The 20959-nt window shown below is 41.4% G+C and overlaps 1 protein-coding gene across 1 annotated transcript in view; it reads right to left on the minus strand.

The window, feature by feature from the left end:
- Positions 1–6369: 6369 nt before the first annotated feature.
- LOC135711951 (uncharacterized) overlaps positions 6370–20959 on the minus strand; it is a 137007-nt gene continuing 122417 nt past the window's right edge. Inside the window, exons 4-6 of the mRNA XM_065234925.1 lie at positions 8180–8628; positions 6805–7311; positions 6370–6742 (exon numbers count right to left, since the gene is read on the minus strand). Of these exons, the coding sequence (XP_065090997.1) occupies positions 6370–6742; positions 6805–7311; positions 8180–8628 (1329 nt within the window). The remainder of the gene's footprint in view (positions 6743–6804; positions 7312–8179; positions 8629–20959) is intronic.

The raw sequence follows: 20959 nt of genomic DNA on the forward strand, positions 1-20959 counted from the left end.
GTTTTCGTTTCCTAGAAGGAGTCTGTTCGGAAGGCGGGTTGCTAAATATACGCTCTTGTTTTGATGGGCTGGTATAACGAAACCCGAAAGAACATGCTATATCATGACCTGTACATGCTGCGACGCATTTTAGACACGTTCGTTGTAGTACCGAATACCGAATGGAAAAAAAAAGAACTTTCATGATTTCGGGAAATTTCATCTCTCTGGCCAAATCGATTTGGTTCGTCTTAACGGATACGGAAATATTCCAAATAAAGTAATCGATAGCATACTGCAGCCATGGTAACAGACACTGACGGATTTGTGCTATAATTGGATCACCACCCGGGGAGAATTACGTGCAATGAGTCGAATTTAGGGTCCCTATTTAACGAATAGCAACCCACGCCCACCCCACAGGGCAGGCAATTGCCCTTTCCGAGCTTTTATTTATGGACATCAAACGGCGGGATAACGCAAGTAGGTATGTATAGAATAACACGTTCACATCAGAGCCATACATATAAACTCACACTCACACACTAGCAATTGCCAATCTGAACAAGCGTTGATATGAGCATGTGGGTATGCTGTCGCATTTCTCTGTTTATGTTGTCGGTGGATGGGGAGATCAGTGGCGCAACATAATGCGTCTCCATCCCAAAAAAAAAAATACAATATGGCATGGAGAGTCTTCCTCCAAGAAGAGATTATTTTAGCGTAACTGTGAGAGACAGCCAAACTCTGCTTCATCGCCAGTATGAAGGTCATCATCACAGGCGTGGCAATAAAAAATAAATAAGCCTCCCTGCCTTCGAGGAAATTGTCGGTAGCCAGACATCACGACGCCATCGTAATTCTATATTTATTTTAGGCTGCATATGAATCCAGCTGGATACATATACGTAACTCAAATATAAGCACTGCACAGTAGGGTGCTTAATTTAAAAAAAATATTTGCAACCTATAAGCCGCCCTCGATTGGGCCTCGGATAGCCTAGTCAGTACAGGTACGACATACAGTCAGGAATCCTTATTGCCGGGGTAACGGGGCGTGAATAAGTAACCGCGAATAAGGATAACCACAGCATATGGGATTTTCACTAATAGGGGCTGTGGTGGATTATCTCATTTGTTTCAAAATATAGAGCTATACTATCTCCGAAAAAGTTGTTGTACTGGGATAGACCAACAAGCCTGTGTCATTGGATTCAGGTTTAATTGAGAACTACGCCACTAGAGGCGCTTCACTTTTATGTTACTTATGACGGGCGCAATAACATATGGATCTTAGGTCCAACTTAGAATATTTCGTGATCCTGGTCATATAGAAAGTTACTATCTTCCGCAAAGTTGTTCAAGTGACCAAGTCCTTTCGAATGGTAGCCATATTAGTTCAAAACTCTCTCACTACACAGCGCTAGTGTGCACATGAGCTTCGTATAAAAGCTGTATCCCAAAATCCTGGCCATATAGAAACTTACTGTCTTCAGCAAAGTTGTTCAGGTGATCATGTCCTTTTGTGTTTATATTAGTTCAGAACTCTCTCACTACACAGCGCTAGTGTGCATGTGAAATTCCTATAAAAACTGTATATCGAGAACCTGGCCATATAGAAAGTTACTGTCTTCAGCAAAGTTGTTCAGCTGACCAAATCTTTTCGGATGGTGGTCATATTATTTCAAAACTTGCTCACAACGCGGCGCTAGTGTGCGTATGAACTTCCTTAATATGTTATGTGTGGAAATCTTGTCCATATAAGATGTTGCTGTGCAATGTGAGGACAAGAACCGGAAAAGGGATGATGTTTAGAGGTCAGAAATCGATTTCGGACGCTATTTTAAAATCCAAGATGGCGACCATCGGTTCAAGAAAAGCTGTCAAATACCCTATAATATGGGTATTTTCGTAAATGCGACAACGTGTAGAGGCCGTCAATCGATGCCAGGCATAATTTTGGACAAGATGGCGACTATCGGTTCAAGAAAAACTGTCAAATACCCTACAGTAGGGTATTTCCGGATAGGGGATGACGTCTATAGGCTGCAAACACTACCCCGAAAACACTCATAGACGTCTTATCACAATAAGTTCAGAGGAATGACCAGCAAAAGGACGCTGGGGACCACGGAATGGTCCACTAAAAAAGCCGAAACATCCGCAAGTCAATTCATGAAAATGATCCTAGAGCTCGGTGATTTTTTCGAAACCACTAATATATGTCTTATTACAACAAATTAGGAGTTTTGACCAGACAATGGAAGCTGGGGACCACGGGATGGCCCACTAAAAGATCCGAAATATCCGCAAAAGTGGTCACTTCATGAAACTGATCCAAAGAGCTCCGTGGTTTTATTGAAACCACTCATAGACATCTTATCAGAATCTGATCCTAGAACTCCGCGGTTTTTTCGAAACCACTCATAAATTAATATGAATAATAACTCTGTGATCCAAGATCTCCAAGAAGTCAAGAGAAAGAAGTCCAAGAAATCTAAGGAATAATATTCAAAAATTCGGTTAAAAGCGCCTAGAAGTTATTAAATACTTAAATACCACCTAGAAATCATCCACGATAATAAATAGAAAAATTATGTCTTTGAGCAGTTCTAAACAAAACAGAGTTCTGAGATCAGTTTTCTTGAACTATCCTCCATCACATAACATATGTGGAACTCGATCATCAAAAATCGACCCCATTTCAGTGATTTCAAGTGGTATAGAAGGACATCGATCTGTCGAATTGATTATCAAATTAAATTGTCAATCTCTCTAAAATTGTTGATACCATTTGAAGGATCTAAAAAAAACTAACGCGAGATATTGGCTTATTGATCATCGACACAACCTGCTGTCCCTTCTGCGATATTGAAAATTATTCATGTTAAAATAATATCACCACTGAGCCATAAAACGGGCAAGTTCACCCAAGTTATCACCATACACCCCTTTCCCATGACTCATGCTTCTCGCTCCTTGTTTTACCGCAAGCAAGAAAATTTGTGAAGGACATAAATTTCCATATCTGCAAGTGTCACACCAGCAGCTGCAGTAGCAGCGCAGTCGCTGCCGCTAGTGGTGGTCACATCTTTCTTCGAAGCTTTTGGTGAAACCCATTTGGTGCTTCACAGACAATTGAGCAGTGCGGTTCTCTGTCAACCTTAACACGAAGCTATTCCTACTAGACCTGTGCGCCGGTCATTTCATCGGAAACGAAGGCGGCGTAGAAGCTGTTTTAGTCTCGGTGGCGGCGACGTCGCCGCATGACTTTTGATCGGCGGCGGTGCACAGCAAAAAAAGTTGTTGAATATTACATCGAAACTGCTGCAACCAGCTCAATCCATCGGTTGTGTAATATCACATTGTACGATGTACATCGATTTTGCGAACAAAATTACATCCAATGATGTAATATTGTATCTACTTGTTGCTATTACATCATTATTTCATACATCAGCTTGAATTACGTTGATCGATATTACATTTTTTTTTGCTGTGTGGCTGCGTGCATCGGCGTACCACTTTGGTGGTACTAAGCATATCGCATTTGCATCGCATGCACACCATCGTATCTTTTCGGAACAGTATCGAAATTATGTATGTGGTTGTTGGATGAATGCTCGATCTTTGTGAAATTGACTATTGACCTTAGTTTTGAGTTTCTCTGCATTTGACATGTCACATTTGGGCATTTTGAATTCATACTATAATGTATAAATCCTCACCATTGGACAACGTTTGTTCCAGTTGTTATCATTGTTCTTGATTTCTTGATTTTGTGAGGTTTTGAGATTGGCTTTTCAATGTTCGAGTTGTTTGATTGTGATTGGTGATTAAGGCTCTGGCCAGTGAAAATTATATGGAAGTATCGTTATTCATATCAGATTATCGTGCAGCTTAAGAATTAACAGCACAAAATGTGTGACACAGATGTTACAACACTGCAATTAGATCTATTGATTTAAATTATTTAAGTTCATCATCCTTAAAAAAGAAATAACAACAACAACTTATTTAAGATAATGAGACATGAGACATCTTTAGATGCACTTTTTTCAGTCTTTGTTCAGGCTAGAGCTATTGAATTAAATTATTTAAATTTATTTTCAGCTCTTCGATGTTGAAACATCTTAAGATTTACCTTTTTTCAATCGTTGTTCAGGTTGAGTTTATTGATTAAAATTTATGTTCAGCCCTTTGATGACTTAAATTCGTAGTAATAGCAAGCTGAACAGGAACTTGGTCGTGAAATAAGGAGCTCGGAGGCATTGTGGCGACCGATTTTGCTTACATAGCAGAAAATCATGGGATCAATCCCAAGCTCTTTCATATTATAAAGTTGTACTTTAAATCGGCTTTCTTTCGTAATATGATCTGAAGCTCAAAGAAATCCGGTTGGAGGGCCGGGTACGTAAAAGAAGTAATATTTTAGTTTCAGGAAAGGCATGTTGATTGGAAATCCCCTCCCCATGGCTAGTTTTTGCACCTTGACGTTGGTGGGAGGGCTTAAACTCATGTCATAATGGAGCGTTCGAGACGGTGGGTTTATAGCAGGCATCTCTAGCTTATGTAGAGGGCTTTTTTATTTTAATTGAATAATTTGAGGAGCAAAGTTAATCTTGCTGAGATTCTATATTCACATATCGGTTCAATTTAAATTTTGATGTGGCTCATTTAGTAGTTAGTATTTCACTGTGTTTTTATTTAATTCTATTTTATCAAGTGTATTTTGAACTTTTCGTGGTTGTCGGGACCAGGGGTTGAAACAGTTGACGTTTTTTACTACACTCGCTTCGTTGTCGTGCGCGACAGTCTGTTTGTATTCGAACACTCATGCTCTACCGTTGTCTCTCTCACACAACACGAGCGGTAGAATAACATTCGAGCTAAAAGAAAATGATCAAAATAGCTATCATATGACATGTGTGATTTCGTTGTAATTCCTCAATTTGGTGTAAATCAAACCATTTCTGATCAGAAATGTTATTACTAGGACATCATTGCTTGCTATTTTCAGAATTCACACAAGCACACCATCAGCAGCTCTTATTATGAGAAAAACTAAAATATATACATTCGTGACGGTCTTCGGCGACGGTGTCGTATGACAGAGCCTGTCATACGACATTTTAGTTTGGTACTGTACTATGATAGCTTGTTTTGCAAGTGTCGGAGGCAAAGACAGTCAATTATCACAGAAAATGTGTCGACTACCGTGACCGCTTACAAGACTGGTCGGGACTCAACGCTCTGCTACGGTGCTTTAGTAATGTGCAATTCAATAGAGCTTACCAAGCGCGTTCTGGGCTTATGTAGTTTTTAGAATTTAGTAGGTACGGACGCGAAATCTTAGAATCTCTATAATTGTATAATATTTAGGGGGGAAACCAAAATTAATCAATTTGCCAAACTTTGGCTTTCACATTTGTTTTGGTGGCACTCTGCGAATTACGTTCGGAACTCGCTCGGTTTACGGAACTCACTTGGCTTAGATATTATATTCTTAAACAGATTTACTGATTCAATCGGAGTGCCTTAAAACGGGGTAACATTGATAGTTTTTTGAAGTATATTCTAAATATTTTTTACAGCAATTAATTTTTTTTTATCAATTTTTTTAACAAGTGCATGATCCTTGAGTCAATTCGTTAGTAATATGCTTGACGGAAATTAAATCATTTGCACAATTTTTTTAGTCTTGTGACCGAACATCAGTATTTTGATTTGGGTTACTTTGATAATCCTCGTTGAATGTAGAAGAAAATGCGTGAAACTCAAATAATTTAGTTTTTGAAACATGCAACTTTGAATGAGTATATAATCAGAAAACATCATCAGTAATAAGAATACAACATTCAATTTCTGATGGCTACATTAGAAATACATTTCAAAAGTGATTATTTGAGTGCTTTTTCCAACAGGCGATAAACAAGAAAATTGAATTTTAATATTTTTATGAAATATGTACCACATACAATATAAAAACTATATACCAAATCAACGGAAATGCCCTGATCTACAATATGCAACCAATGTTTCCAATTCAGAAAAGGCGCAGAGAGTAAATTTAATAATTGTATTCTGTCAAAGCTACCCGCATTATCGTTTATATCCAATCCTCCTAAGAGCATTTTTTTTTGTCGTCGTCGGTGAGGTCGCCGCTGGGATAACAACAAGTTGAACGGAAGCTTGATCGTAATTGTTTTGTGATAAAAGGAGCTCGGTGGCCTAGTGGCGACCGATTTTGCTTACTGAAAAGAAGACCTTCAAGTGTAGAAAACTGCCAAAAGGACCAACAAAACGGAAATACAAACAAGAAACACTCAGATATTGTGGTAAAGTTTCTCCTCCTTTAGGAAGGTGATGAGGGCGGCTGCTGCCGGGGTCTTATCGCCCAACAGGTTCCGAATGCTGATTGACTCCAAGCCGAAGGAAGCCCGAAGGTCCTCCAGCTTCGCACCGTTCACGAGGATGTGCTCCACGGTGGCTGGCACTCCGCAGGTTTCGCAGGTCCTCCGGAACGGTGTTCCTCCGAAGTTGTGGGAGACTCTGCTGTGCCCAGTGCACAGCCTTGACACCACTCGTTGTTCTCTTAAGTTTGGTCAATCTTTCCAGGTTCCGGTGGTCGCCTTGATCTTCCGAAGGTGGTGTATCCTTTTGTTCCTCCACTCGATGTCCCAGGCTCTCCGAATCGTCCGCTTGATCTACTTTTTGACATCTTGAAGCGGTACATTGCCGGTGGACCTGGGTCCGGTGTGGCCTGAGCCGGCGAGTCGGTCGGCTATTACGTTCCCTTGGATCCCGCAGTGACCGGGTACCCACATGAATACTGTGTTGGGCGGCGCGTGCTTTACCGTCCCTTGGATCCACGGATGCTTCGGTGTTTCTATTGTTAGGGCCAATATCACGCTGTGTGAGTCCTGCCGGTTGGCCGGTAGCTTAACCGCGTGGAGAATGGCCGCTGCCTCAGCTGAGAACACCAAGCATTGGGTCGGGAGCGATCTGCTCACAAGCAGACCATCTCCGGAGACCTCCATTCCCACTCCGCTCCTGGAGAGATATCCGTCGGTGTACCTAACTTCATAACCTTTGTAGTGCGCCCTGAGAGTTTCGACAACTGTCCGGCGTAAAGCCAGCGAGTTGTCTCCTGCCCTGAAGCTGTCAATTTTGATCTTGTGCGATTGCCAACTTTTGTCTCCGTGCCAGTGGACCCTGGTCACTGGAGGAAGATCTACGTCGGCGGCCGTGCGGAGGAGTCGGTTCGCCTCGTCGAGGAGAACGATCCTATTGTTTCCCGACGTTTTAGCGAGAAAGGCAGCGGAGTAGTAGCTGCGGTGAAAACGAGCCTAAAAGGTAGGATACTGGCTTCAACGCATGCAGCGTCGGCCGGGGTAGAGGGCAGGAGACCGGAGACTGTTCGAACGTAGTCTGTACACCGGTTCCAGAATCTGGACGGCTTTCTTGGCGGCAAGGCATGTAATCTCAACACCGTAGGTGACTGTCTATGATGGCTCGAACTACGCGGAAGCGGATTTCGCGATTGTTGGATCGGTGGGGGCGGGAGATGGTCTTAATCAGGTTGAACCGACTGCGACAGAGGAGCACTCCCAAGACCCTCACGGTGTTTTTGGTCGGTATTACTTAATTTTTTAATCATGATGGGCTGTCCGTTGTTGCGATGCCTGGTGATACATATATGGCAGCGCACACTCTTGCCGGCGGAAAGCTGGAAACCAACAGAGTCAGCCCATCTGACCAGCGAGGAGACTGCCGCTTGCGCTCTCAGTTTCGTCCTCTGCAGGGTGGGACCCACCGTTACTATGAGGACGTCATCCGCGTAGACGAGGATGTAAACGTTCTTGGGTAGTTGGTCAAAGACTCCATTCATGGTCACCAGGAAGAGGGTGACCGCAATCACCGAACCCTGTGGCACTCCGGTTTCCTCACTGTAGCTTCCGGATTGCACGTTTCCGACCGAAACCCGAAAAGATCGGTCGGTCAGAAATTTCCGGACGAAGTGAAGGATGTGTCCTTTCAGGCCCCAATCACCAAGCTTCTTCAATACAGCTGGTGCCCATGCTCGGTTGAACGCTTTGGAGATGTCCAGCGAGACGATCTCCGCGTGATGACGTTGGTTCTTTGCCTCCTTCAGGACTTCCCAAGAGTGGCGAAGTAGGTGGAGGTGCCATTCCCTTGCCTAAAGGCGTGCTGCCGATGGTCAAGATATTGCTTCAGCCTCTTGTTGACGATCCGCTCCAGGACTTTGGCCATGCAGCAGGTCAGTGCAATGGGACGGAAGCCAATGATGTCCTTGGTCCCGACATTGGTTTTCGGTAACGGTATAACGAGGCTTTCTCTCCAGTTTTCCGGGTATTCTTCAGCGGTCCAGAGTTGGTTGTAAAGGTCGAGAAGTTTCGTTTTGCCTTCGGGTGAAAGGCGTTTTAGCAGCGGGTAGCCGATTTCGTTCGGTCCGGCCGAGTTCCCGTTGCTCCGACTGAGAGCGAACACGAGTTCTTCCCAGGAGAGTGTGCTGTTGATCGGTAGGTCGTCGTTGTCTGGAGGAATTCCGAAGGCAGACACAGAGGACAGAAAGGGGCGCTGTCGGAAGCTCTCGCTGTACTCCAAGATGCCGGATTGCCTACTGGTCTACTGGGTGTTGTAACTCTGATCAACAATTATTTAAATTTAATAAAATCTTTAAGACATATTCTAGTATTGCATCAAATAGTATGGACTGCATCGACTATTAGTTACAAAAAATCCATTCCATCAAAGCTGCCCGAATCTTCCCTAATAAACAAATACCATAAACGAACTGAATCCCGGATGGGTAAACTATCCCACAAATGGTTTGGACGATACCCCGAACACGTCGTTAAGCTCTCTTTTATGGTTATTTTTATAAGGGTTTGCATCTCATTCTTTTTTTTTAAAGTTACAGTTTTTTTAAACAATTCTAAAAATATTTCCCGCATTTTTTTATTTTTTGAAATGCTGCGTAATTAATATTAAAACTTTATGGGCACACTGTATCAGTACTTTTCTTAACTTTTTGATGATTTTAGCAATGCATGTCATTCATAAACATTCTGGTACTTTGAATAAATTCCAGATGATCATGTACTGACCGATTTTTACGGGAGATTGGCACATCACTTTGATTTCAATACCCTTTATGTTAAACAGGATTTTTTTAGCATTCCAGATGTTTCTAGATTTTATATTTTAACTGGCACAGATTTTTCTGAAAATGACCTGACCACGCTAGCTGTAGCATTACCATTATTGTCCTAGTAACTTTTTCCGCCAATTAAAGATACTGTTTTTAAATTCTTATTCGTCTTAAAGTTTAATATGTGTTCCACTTTGGTGCAGTTTGCGAGAAATACTTCTTCTAAAATTTAGCAGCGTAATTGATGGATTTATTGCATCGACCAATAGCCATTACAATGGCGGCGGCGGCGTGGCATGGCGGCGCACAGGTCTAATTCCTACCAACCAGTCGAGCACTATAAGCAGAATGCGAGGGAAGCTTCCAAGCGTGGACGTGATGTATGATTTAAGCTGGAAAGACGGTTAAATCATGTCGTGCCTATTTGGTGCAGATGGTGTCGGAGGATTCTTCGGACTGGCTTTGGCTAGTCTAGTGTGATAATAAAGGAAGTAATTCATTTTCATTTTATCTAAAGTTGTGGGGAAAGTTTACTCCTCAGACAAGCAGAATCATAGACAAGCGAAAATAGGCCTCGGCATGGCACGGTACTGGTCGGACTCGATTGTCCGGAGGCTTGAAAAAAATTCCACTCCAGATAATCGAATCACCTTACAAGCCATTTTTTGTTGCTGCTTATCAAGGACAATTTCATAGATGATGAAAATTATTGGCACTGCGGATAATCGAACCCTCGGATAATCGAGTCTGGCTCAATTCTTCGGTCCTGTCTAGAAAATCTCCCGGGTTAAAAATTTTCTCGGATTCCCTGGAAATACAGAATCAATAGTACACATTTGCCCCGTAACGTGGGTAGATCACCTTTTCGTGGTACGTTATGGGATGTATGTAAGATCTACCACCGATTCCTAGTCTTGACTACTTCAAACTATGATTTTTTCAGTAATCCTAGGTACACATCTTAGTCCTTGTTAATTTTTATGCCTTGTTGATAGTGACAAGACACGACTTTGTCCACCGAGGATGATCTTGAAACAAGGAAAAACTGAGCTAGTTAGTGTTCATCTATGTGATTCCTAATATTCTATTCGATTGATCCCTAGTTTGATGTGGTTAAGACTAGGGTTCTCATGCATGGTTATTATCGGTGTCATTGCTTATTTTAGTTGCTAAGGAATCTGGTTTTGACTGTCAAAGAAGCGCGCTTTTGGAGGGTGTTTAAATACTCCGAAGAGTATAAATTATTATTATTATTATTATTATTATTATTATTATTATTATTATTATTATTATTATTATTTAATTTTATTCATCGGACTATTGTCTACATGAAACAACCTTAAAGCTAAAACAATTAAAGTGTTTCTAATCCGTGCCAAAAAGCGAGATGAAGATTCCCCAAATTCGAATAATTCTTCGACAGCCGTAAACGTACGCATCATAGTTGTTAGTGGTTCGTTGTAACCGAACGCCGTTCGATGGTACCGCGGTTGGAGAAGGGTACCACTTCGTAATGTTCTCGGTGGTACTCGGATATCCAACAGCGAGAGAAGCCTCGAGCAGTCGACCTCACCATTCAATAGCTTGGCAGCAAAAACTGCTTGCTGATTTTTCCGTCGGCATTCCAGAGTATCCAAGCTCAGCAGATTGCAGCGATCAGAATACGGCGGGAGATTTTGCGGATCACGCCATGGTAGATTACGTAATGCTATCCTGATAAACTTGCGCTGAACACTTTCGATCCTCAAGCTCCAGGTCAACTGATGAGGAAACCAGACCAAGGAGGCATTTTCCAGGATTGGTCGCACAAGTGAGCAATAGAGAGCTTTCAGGCAGTGTGGGTCAATGAAGTCCTTCGATATTTTCGACACAAAACCTAGCTGGCGATTCGCCTTTGTGATCAGAGCAGAGCGGTGCAGGTTGAACGTCAACTTATGGTCCAGTAGAACACCAAGATCGCTGAACTGGTCGGTTCTTTGAAGAACCACACCGTTGATGGCATAGTCAAAAACAATTGGCTGCCTGATGCGGTAATACGACATTACCATACATTTAGGAATGCTGAGGGTAAGCTTATTCCGACGACACCAATCAACGAACAGATCCAATACCGATTGAAGACGAATGCAATCCTCAGCAGTCCGCACCACGAAGTATAGCTTTAGGTCATCGGCATACGCAAGCTTACAGCCATCTCCAAGTAGAAGAAGTGCGTCGTTGATGTACAACACAAACAGCAACGGGCCAAGATTGCTACCCTGTGGTACACCTGACGAGTTCGTGTAATACGAGGAAGTACTGGAATCGAGTTTCACTCGCAGAGACCTGTCAGTCAAGTAGGAACACAACCACGAAGTCAAACGGTCCGACGCACCGAGTTTGGATAGCTTTGCCAACATAATGTCATGGTTGATCGTATCAAACGCTGCTTTTAGATCAGTGTAGATGACGTCTATTTGTGCCCCATTTTCCAGTTGCTCAAAACATGTCGTGGTAAAATCTAGAAGATTTGTGGTAACCGATCGTCCAGGCATGAAGCCATGTTGGTCACTAGAGATATAGCATTTGGTGTGCTCAAGAATGAAACCACTCACAATTATCTCAAACAGTTTTGATGCTGCAGAGAGATTAGTATTTCCTCTGTAGTTTTTAACGTCACGTTTATCTCCTTTCTTGTGTACCGGAACCATAAATGACTCTTTCCAGATTGCAGGAAATTTCGACTCTACAAAAGATTTGTTGAAGATTCTGCAAAGCGGTTCAACAAGCGCTCCAATGGTACGACAATACACTGCAGAAGGAATGCCATCTGGTCCAGGCGAGAAGGTACATTTCATTTTCTTGGCGGCATTAGTTACCATAACGGGCGTTATTTCAAAAGTGTTTATGTCAACAAGGTTTGAAGGCACATCCGAAGCAGCCGAGACAAGTTCAGTCGAGGTGATGGATTCTGCGGCAAAAACCGACGAAAAATGAGCAGCAAAAAGCTCACATTTCTCCCCGCCTATCGACGATTCAACGTCATTGAAAAAAACGCTTGCAGGCATTGTTGAATTTTTCCTCTTCGAGTTTACATAGCTCCAAAAGCTCTTGGGGTTTCGCCTTAAATTAGTTTGCACTCGTAAAACGTACGATTTGTAGAGCGAAGAGTTTAGATTACGGTACTCGTTACACGCCAAGTGAAAACTACGCTTATTTGCCAGGGAACGGTATCGCCGAAGTCTACGTTGCGAAGCATTTCTTTTTCGTTTTAGTTTTCGTAGCAAAGCGGTGCTCCACGCAGGAGAAACAGCAGGCCGACGAATCGGTACGTTTGTATCCATCCAATTATTTAGCACAGCACACAACGTTTCAGCCATTTCATCAGCATTCAGTCCATCGAAACGAAGATCCCAGTCAGTGACGGAAAGGAAGTCCATTAGAACATCGAAATCAATCTTGCTATAGTCTAACGCAAGCTCATCACTCGCATTCAGCAGCAGTGCACCGTCATCAACTAGAGATGGTAAGCAGACGACTAGTGGCGGATGATGAAGATCAACTGGCAAGAGTGGTGAAACAGATCTCGAGATTTCCACAGGAAAGTCCGTATGGCAAAAGAACAAATCCAGGATGCGTCCTAAGTGGTTGCGCTCGAGATTTCTCTGATGCAGGTTGTGGAAATTCATGCCATCAATCAAGAATGAGCTAGCAACTGGTAAAGGAACAGAGTTCACAGGTCGAATCTCGCCATCAGCCCAACTCCAGGATATCCCAGGTTGATTGTAGTCACCGCATACCAGCAAGCAATCGCTGTCAGAGTCACTGTTACAAAGCTCTTGGATCGATTCAATATGCCCATTCAAAACGCTGAGATCCTTGCTCTTGTCTGGAGGAACGTAAATTGCACACAGCAATAGTCGCTTGGATCCAATCCTCGTCGATACACACACTTGTTCTATCGTTTCTCCGCTCGTTGCAACGACACTGCTACTGATGAAACGATGATGTACGGCAATTAGAACCCCTCCGAAACGAGATTTGCTGCTGTTTATATGACTTCGGTCACATCGGTACACATTGTAGTTGCTTCCGAAAAGCTGCGTCGAATTGATAGCCTCGTTAAGCCCCGTCTCGATTAAAATGATGACGTCAAAATTGCACCCCAGGACGTTGCAGTAAAAGTCGTCGATCTTGGTGCGCAGTCCACGTACGTTTTGGTAATAAACCCATAAACGACTAGCGTCACGGGTCGTGTTCTGCAACATGGAAATATTTGGCGCGGGAATATTTGGTGAATGGTACAGATACTCACCTCTGGTGGAAACCCTAGGGTTTCCACCGTCCACAGAATGTCGCAAAGAATGATTATTGATAATGGTGCTAACCCTAGGGTTTCCACCGTCCACATGATAGAGCCTTAAGTATTTGTCAGTGGATTGCCGTTGGATCCAGACTGGTTTTTTGAGTAGTCGGTGAATTCACGGAATAATATCCCATCAGGCCACGTAGAAGCGTCGAGAGCTAGTTCTTTCAGCGATGGATCCAAGCCAACTTTGAAGGAAATGAAAGTCAGCTTCGTCATATCCACTTCCTTGGGAACGAGACGCACGACGTCAGCAGGTGTTGTTAGATCCAAGCAGCGAGAAGTAATTTTTTGAATGTCCTCAGCAGTTATTAACGGGTGTAATCCGGACAGGTAGAGCCAGAGCTTTGGAGGGGAGATCGGTGGTGTTAGACACGGTACAGACAAGTCACTGAGATCAATTGCATTGGTCCCACGCACAGAAGAAGTGCCAATCGGTCCACCTTCATTACCACGACGACGTTTAACACCAAGTCTGGGCCAGGCATTTCCCTTCCTTGATCGATTCGATGGTCGCTCAGCAGGAATATCCATGGAAATGCACTTGTCAACTTTATCACTCAGCGATTCCACCAAGTTGAACAGTTGTTAAACCTGAGCCGGTAAGCCATCAGGTGACGGAGTCGTGTCGTGTGCGAGATCATCAGTAAAATACTGTTTCACACTTCTGCCATTCATTTTATCCCGGCAATTTGAACAAACGAATACAGCCTTGCCTTGCGAGAATAGGTCTTTGCTCGCACGACTGAGGTTGAAACCACAACATTGCATGCTGATGTGGAAGTTATGCGTTTGGTACGATACTTTAGTTTAAATGCTACCGAACGAAGGCAATAAGAACGCGTGATATGAATGTTTGCACCCAATATTCTCAAATACAAATGAAGCACTCTGACCGAATCAATCTTTATCTTCGTCCGATAGGCCGAAGAAGTAAATTCATTGGCGTTTCAATGGCATTTCAATGCGTTAGGCCGAGTCCAGAATCCGTAGGCCGCGTTTGGCGTCAATAAGCAGTGTAAGATTTTTAAAAATATCTCAACAATTTGTTTCTCTTTATCAAATCTTATGGTACGTACGGAAATTTAAATAAATTTGGAAGCTATCTATAATAATAACATTCCCTTTGGTGCTAAGCTGCGCTAGATTAAGAAAGACTAAGTGCGGGTTGTGCTTAATAGGCATGGATAATGGATAGATCAAATAATAATATACTGATGCCTTCGTAAATCGTATAAAATAAATATCTAAGATTGATAGTTTATGACCTCTACTTTTATGCGTATGAGCTTTTTTTGTCATATGTCACAGAAACAACTTTGATATACCTATGTACATTAACCACGGTGCATCATTTTGAAAAAAATATGAATTTCTGATAGACCATCCTTCAGTTCGTATGACTGCCCCAAAAAATATGTACCTGTGTGAATAGATTCACGAAGGTTTAGAGGTCGCGAAAATGATTTGAAATTTGAATGTGAATTACTATGAAAGAATTTCAAAAATTACTGTATCGTTCTAACTATGCTTGATATGGCAATGATCAAAAAGTGTTTTGTTGTTACGATCAGTTTGACAGCATATCAAGAAAGTTAGTAATGCGAAAAAATATGTGCAATGTGCCATGTGAATATGTGCAAAACAAAAACAACGACAACCTTGCCATTTTTTAACTAGTTCATTTATTTACTAGGCTCAGTCATGTGTGACACTTTGCAGAGCCAAAAATCCGTAATTTTTAATTAACATTTTAAACAGCAGTAATCTACGTTAGTACGTTAGTATTGGGTACCAATTATTCGTGGCGGGCTCGAGGTTAATGGGTAACAATTTCCATTGGAAGGATCTAGGTAGGAAACTGGTTTCTGAAGCCTCCTTCAGATACTGCTCTCGAACGGTTGATCAAATGCTGGCTGGGTAGGAGCAAGTAGCACAGAAACTGGTGGATAATAAGACTGGGACACCATGGCTGGAAAATGTGTGGAAAGGAAGGGATGGTCACATCAAACACTTAATTTTTTTCGCCGGGATTCCAACAGCCGAGTAGTTCTGCAATTAATTTTGCTGAGATTCAGTAATACAATTGCCGAGACTCAGCTAACAAATAACATTTTCCTGAGATATCAGCTAACAAACAGATATTTTGCAGAGATATCAGCAAAAATAAATGCCGAGGTAATCGGCTGTTGGAGATTTTACCGAGCTAGATTAAGTGTGTAACATCAGACAAACAAAATAATTCATAGATCGCCTGCATGTTGGGAAGATCACGGGTTCCCAATAAATCTCTTACTTCACGGAAGGGTTGTCTACCTCGTGTTGACATCACGCGAATGAATCTCCGACTTACATCCAGACCTTTGAACCACGCTTTCGAAGAAACATTTGGATTAATGGAATGTCCACGGTAGATGTAGCAGCATTTTGAAGGCACTCCATACCTTCCATGACGTCATCACACGTCAGGTTCACTGCAGAGACCACGCCGCACAGTGGTGCCAAGGGTATCAAAACACGCGCTTTTTTATTTACGCTGAAATGGTTGATTAAAGGTACTAGATGTCTTCTGAGAAGTTTCTCGGGTTACAACACTCCTTCGTATGGCAAAAGAAAATTACAGATTAATCCACATAAAAGTGAGATGCAAAATTTATTTTTTTAATATGATGAGATACAAAATAATTGTGTTCGACAAAGCTGTAGAAAACATTACTGTAAACAACTTTGCCGAAGATTATATCTTTCTATCTCTTATAACTGCTGATATATAAAGATTTTTTTGTGGAGACATCGTTAAAATCAGTTTTGTATCTGTAACTTTTTCTAACATATTTCTATTTGTCTGGCATGTTCTACAAAGATGTTAAAAATATTAAATTACATAGGGGAAATGACGGCTTCGGCATGCCAGACTATTTTCGGCAACCCAAATTGAAACACTATTTTCACTGGATTTTCTTACGAAAACACTTCGCTGAATGCATGCAAACGATTCTTTATGCTTTCAGCTTCAATTTGACTATACTTTTACCACTGAGAAAAAGCAATCTAGCAAGGTTTTCTTGAAATGAAACACACGCACTACAAATTGTAGCTGATTTCGAGTTGCCGATAATAGAACAGCAGATTTACATGCAGTTCAAATGGAACGGTTGCCGAAGAAAAACTGGTTGCCGACAATACTCGCTCTCACTAGAGAAGATTGGAGCTTTGTAAAAGCGTTTCAAAACAGTTTTTGACAATTCTTTCGACTGAAATTGTTAGAGCAGCTGGCAACAAAAGATTGTAAACAAACCAATACTGCATATGTGTGCGTTCCTTAGAGAAAAGGGCTATAGAAAGAAGGTCGCTGCTTAGGTTGCCGAGAATACGTAAATTCCCCTATCTTTTCAGAAGAATGCAAATTGCTATCATTAATATTTGAAAAGTTATTTACCTTTTTTGGTTGAAAATTACCCAACTTCCAATACCAATAACTTCTAAACGGGCAAAAATGAGCAGGCCATTCTTTGAGCAATTGAAAGTACAAGAAAATGCAATAAAATGGTGAAGAAACCAGACCGCCCCACGTGACCCGTAACCGAAATACTTGCATTGAAACTTGTCACTTTTCAGAATTTGAAATGGAGATTTTCACCCCTATTCTGTACCACGGGACTGCTATCGAGTAGGTGTGAAAAGAGGCATACAAATGAATAACCAAGCAACCTGGGTTATTTCTAATGACTAAAAAAATGACTTGGGATCAAAACCAGACCACCCCAAACGACCCTTGACTGAATCGCTTATGTACTTTAAATATTTTCGATTTGTCAATAAACAATACCAAAACCATTCATGTTTAATGTTCATTACGTTCCGATTCAAATTTTACGAATCTCAAAGAGTGTTTGCATCACTGTTCTCGTCGTTGTCATCTGCGATGGCCAAAAGTTGCTGAGCATCCCCGGAGCACACGTCACTTTTGTTTTTCGGTGGTTCCTTCATGTTGGAAATTAACGGATCGGTAGAAGATCTGTATTCTTGGCTTCTCTGGAAAACTTTCTTGTGTGGTGGGTTCTGTATTGCTTGCTTTCTTTGTTTCTGCTTTCCTGGACCTCTTCAGACAGTTGCCCAATGAGTATTGAAACGAAGAAATCACTTTCACCCCGTTTCTATTCCGTAGCTTTCAAACCTCTCGCAGTTAATTTCGTTTGACGTTTTGATCCCGAGTCATTTTGTTAGTCACTATAAATAACCCAGGTTGCTTGGTTATTCATTTGTATGCCTCTTTTCACACCTACTCGACAGCAGTCCCGTGGTTTCACAAAATCTCCATTTCAAATTCTGAAAAGTGACAAGTTTCAATGCAAGTATTTCGGTTAAGGGTCACGTGGGGGCGGTCTGGTTTCTTCGCCATTTTATTGCATTTTCTTGTACTTTCAATTGCTCAAAGAATGGCCTGTTCATTTTTGCCCGTTATGAAGTTATTGGTATTGGAAGTTGGGTAATTTTCAACAAAAAAAATGTAAATTACATTTCAAATATTAATGATAGCAATTTGCATTCTTCTGAAAAGATATGTAATTTAATATTTCTAACGTCTTTGTAGAACATGCCAGACATGTAGAAATATTTTAGAAAAAGTTAAAGATACAAAACTGATTTTAACGATGTCTCCACAAAAAAACCTTTATATATCAGCAGTTATAAGAGATAGAAAGATATAATTTTCAGCAAAGTTGTTCACAGTAATGTTTCCTACAGCTTTGCCCAGCACAATTATTTTGTATCTCATCATATTAAAAAAAAAAATTTTTGCATCTCACTTTTAGGTGGATTAATCTTTAATTTTCTTTAACCATAAGAAGGAGTGTTATAACCCGAGAAACTTCTCAGAAGACATCTAGTACCTTTAATCAACCATTTCAGCGTAAATAAAAAAGCGCGTGTTTTGATACCCTTGGCACCACTGTGCGCCGTCTATCTCCACATCTCGAGATGGGATGTAAACGTCATCAGCAATATCATTCGCGATTTTATATGTAGGCGCAGTTTGTTCCGATTGACCTGATGAAATTCGGTCCCCGGGAAACGAAGCGTCAATGTTCTTTTAATCCCTAAGAAGTTTAGGGTTTTCTGTTTCTGCCAAAAATAGACAGCCCAAGGCAAGGCAGAGGACGCCTGACAATGGCACTTTCTGAGTTTATCATTGGGAGGCTTACTGCCCCCTTTGAACCATCCATTAGAAATCGAAAATAGTCGTCAAAAAGAAATTATTATTTTACTCTTTTTATTTATGAACCACCCTATGTGGAACGATTCCACTGGGAGAGAGAGAGACGGTTCACAAGCAAACATTTAGAGGAATGGGAATACAAAAAACAGATACGTGCTGCTATTTACCCGTTTCTATTGCCTATACTGTTGCTGCTCTACCACAATGCATGCCTGTCGTACATACCTCCGTGCTATAGCTCACTGCTTACTGCTGGCTATTGTTTCCAGTTGTACACACCGTCCGTGTAGTTGCCGTTTGCCGTATGTGTATTACACGACTCTTGCTGCTGACTATGGCTGCGGCAAGATCAATTTGATATCTTCGAGCGGGTTAAAGATGGACAGTCCGATCGTAGGCTTCGCCAGGATCGGCTGCTTCCTTATGTAATGCGCGAGTCACCTGAGGCACAAAAACCGCTTTCAGAAAAAAAAAACTTTTCGCGGTGAAAAACCCTTTTAAAGCTATGCCATGTGACGAGACAACAGGCCCTTATGTTGCTCATTCGCTAGCAGAACGAGAAATGATCATTTCCATTACAACCACATTTTTTTTGTCGACGTTTGAACTACTACAACCGAAGTTAGAGCAATGCAAGTGAAAATCAATAATTTATCATACTAATTCACAAATTTTTTATACAAACGTCAATTCACCAAAACCTTCATCAATCTTACCCTATTTTGCGTAGGCTCATATTTTAGGGTTATGAATCGAACTGAAATGAGGGCTATCAGAAATTCATTTTTTTTTTAATCAAAATGAAGCACCCTAAAGGGTCAAAAATTGGTCAATCATGATTAAGTGCACACTGATTATACTATTGAATAAATTATCAAACTTTATTTATTTTTGAAGTTCAATGAGGCGTCCGATTTTCCAAATGCGAACTGTCGGGCTTTACGTTTCCCACATTCCATAAGATTTTGTACAGCTGTTGTATCAACCTTATTTGATGCTGAACGTCAATTTGCTTTGAACTGTTTCTCATTTCCAACTGTTTTCTGAGTTTTCTTGAGTTCCGCTTAACCATTTTCCAATATTTTTTCAATTGGGTGCAGCTCCGGCGAGTTTGGAGGATTTTGGTCCTTGGATACGACTTGCACGTTGTTGGCGGTATACCGCTCCTGAGCCACTTTTCCGTAATGACAGGAAGCGAGGTCTGGCCAAAACAGCACTTGGTTGAAGTTGTCACGAAAATTTAAGCTTTTCAGCCCATAGATGCAAATCGCCTGTCAAACCAAGTATTTTTTCGGCAACTTTGACAACTTTTTCTGCTTAAACTTAACGTGTAAACTCTTGACCTGGGAGCTGCTTGAAATTCACCTTGACGTATATATCATCGTTCGTTATAACGCTATCAAATTTCTGACGAAGTCAATCTGCGTGGGAATAATTGGTATTTCGCTTATGCGCGAGCAAAATTTTTGATACGTTGTTCCTCTTACTCCGACGCCATTTTGACAACTGAGTGGAAAATGACAAAAACCAAAAAGAGGCACTTGCGTACAGACCTACAAAATGAGGGGTGCTCAAGTTTTTTTTTTTAAATGCACGATTAAATAAATATTGGCCAAATTTGAGTAGACCAATTTTTGACCGTTCCACCTTTTGGTTGCCTGTCGATCACTAAAATATATGAATTATTCAATAAAGAAGATCCTCTGTGTTACAAAACATCCCTATTTGCGACAGACATTGTTCTAAACTGATTGCCTTGATATAATTAAAATCGTATGCCCTGAATGTTTTCCAGAGAATATGATGCTTTCCACTGTTCAATGTCTCATGCATCGATGCTTTTATATACTCTCCTGATATGGGAAATTAAATATTCTTGGATGTCTTGCCTTGCAGCGTAGCAAGACCATAACCTGCCCTTGGCTAGCAAACAGCTGCTCGACAAGGATCTTTTATTCAAATCAAATACTCGAGTTCCTACATTCGTGTGTGCTGTTTGCGACTCTCTTAAATTTTCATCAGAAAACTTTTCCTAACCGGCGGTACCGGTTCTACATTACGAATTAAATCGAAAGGGTAAACCGCTTTCGTTTGGACCCCGGTCGTTGCTTTTTTTTTTGGTTGTCACTCTTCATTTGCATTTTTTCCCATTACTCGTTTAAATGATGGTAAGTATTTTCATTGCGGTATCGGTGGAAATTCCGTTTCGCAACTGGGAACATTTTCATATGCAAATGTT

This window comes from Ochlerotatus camptorhynchus, unplaced genomic scaffold (assembly GCF_037179485.1).
Source record: "Ochlerotatus camptorhynchus isolate MF236.1 unplaced genomic scaffold, CSIRO-AGI_Acam_v1.1 ptg000446l, whole genome shotgun sequence".
In the NCBI taxonomy this organism is placed as follows: Eukaryota; Metazoa; Arthropoda; class Insecta; order Diptera; family Culicidae; genus Ochlerotatus; species Ochlerotatus camptorhynchus.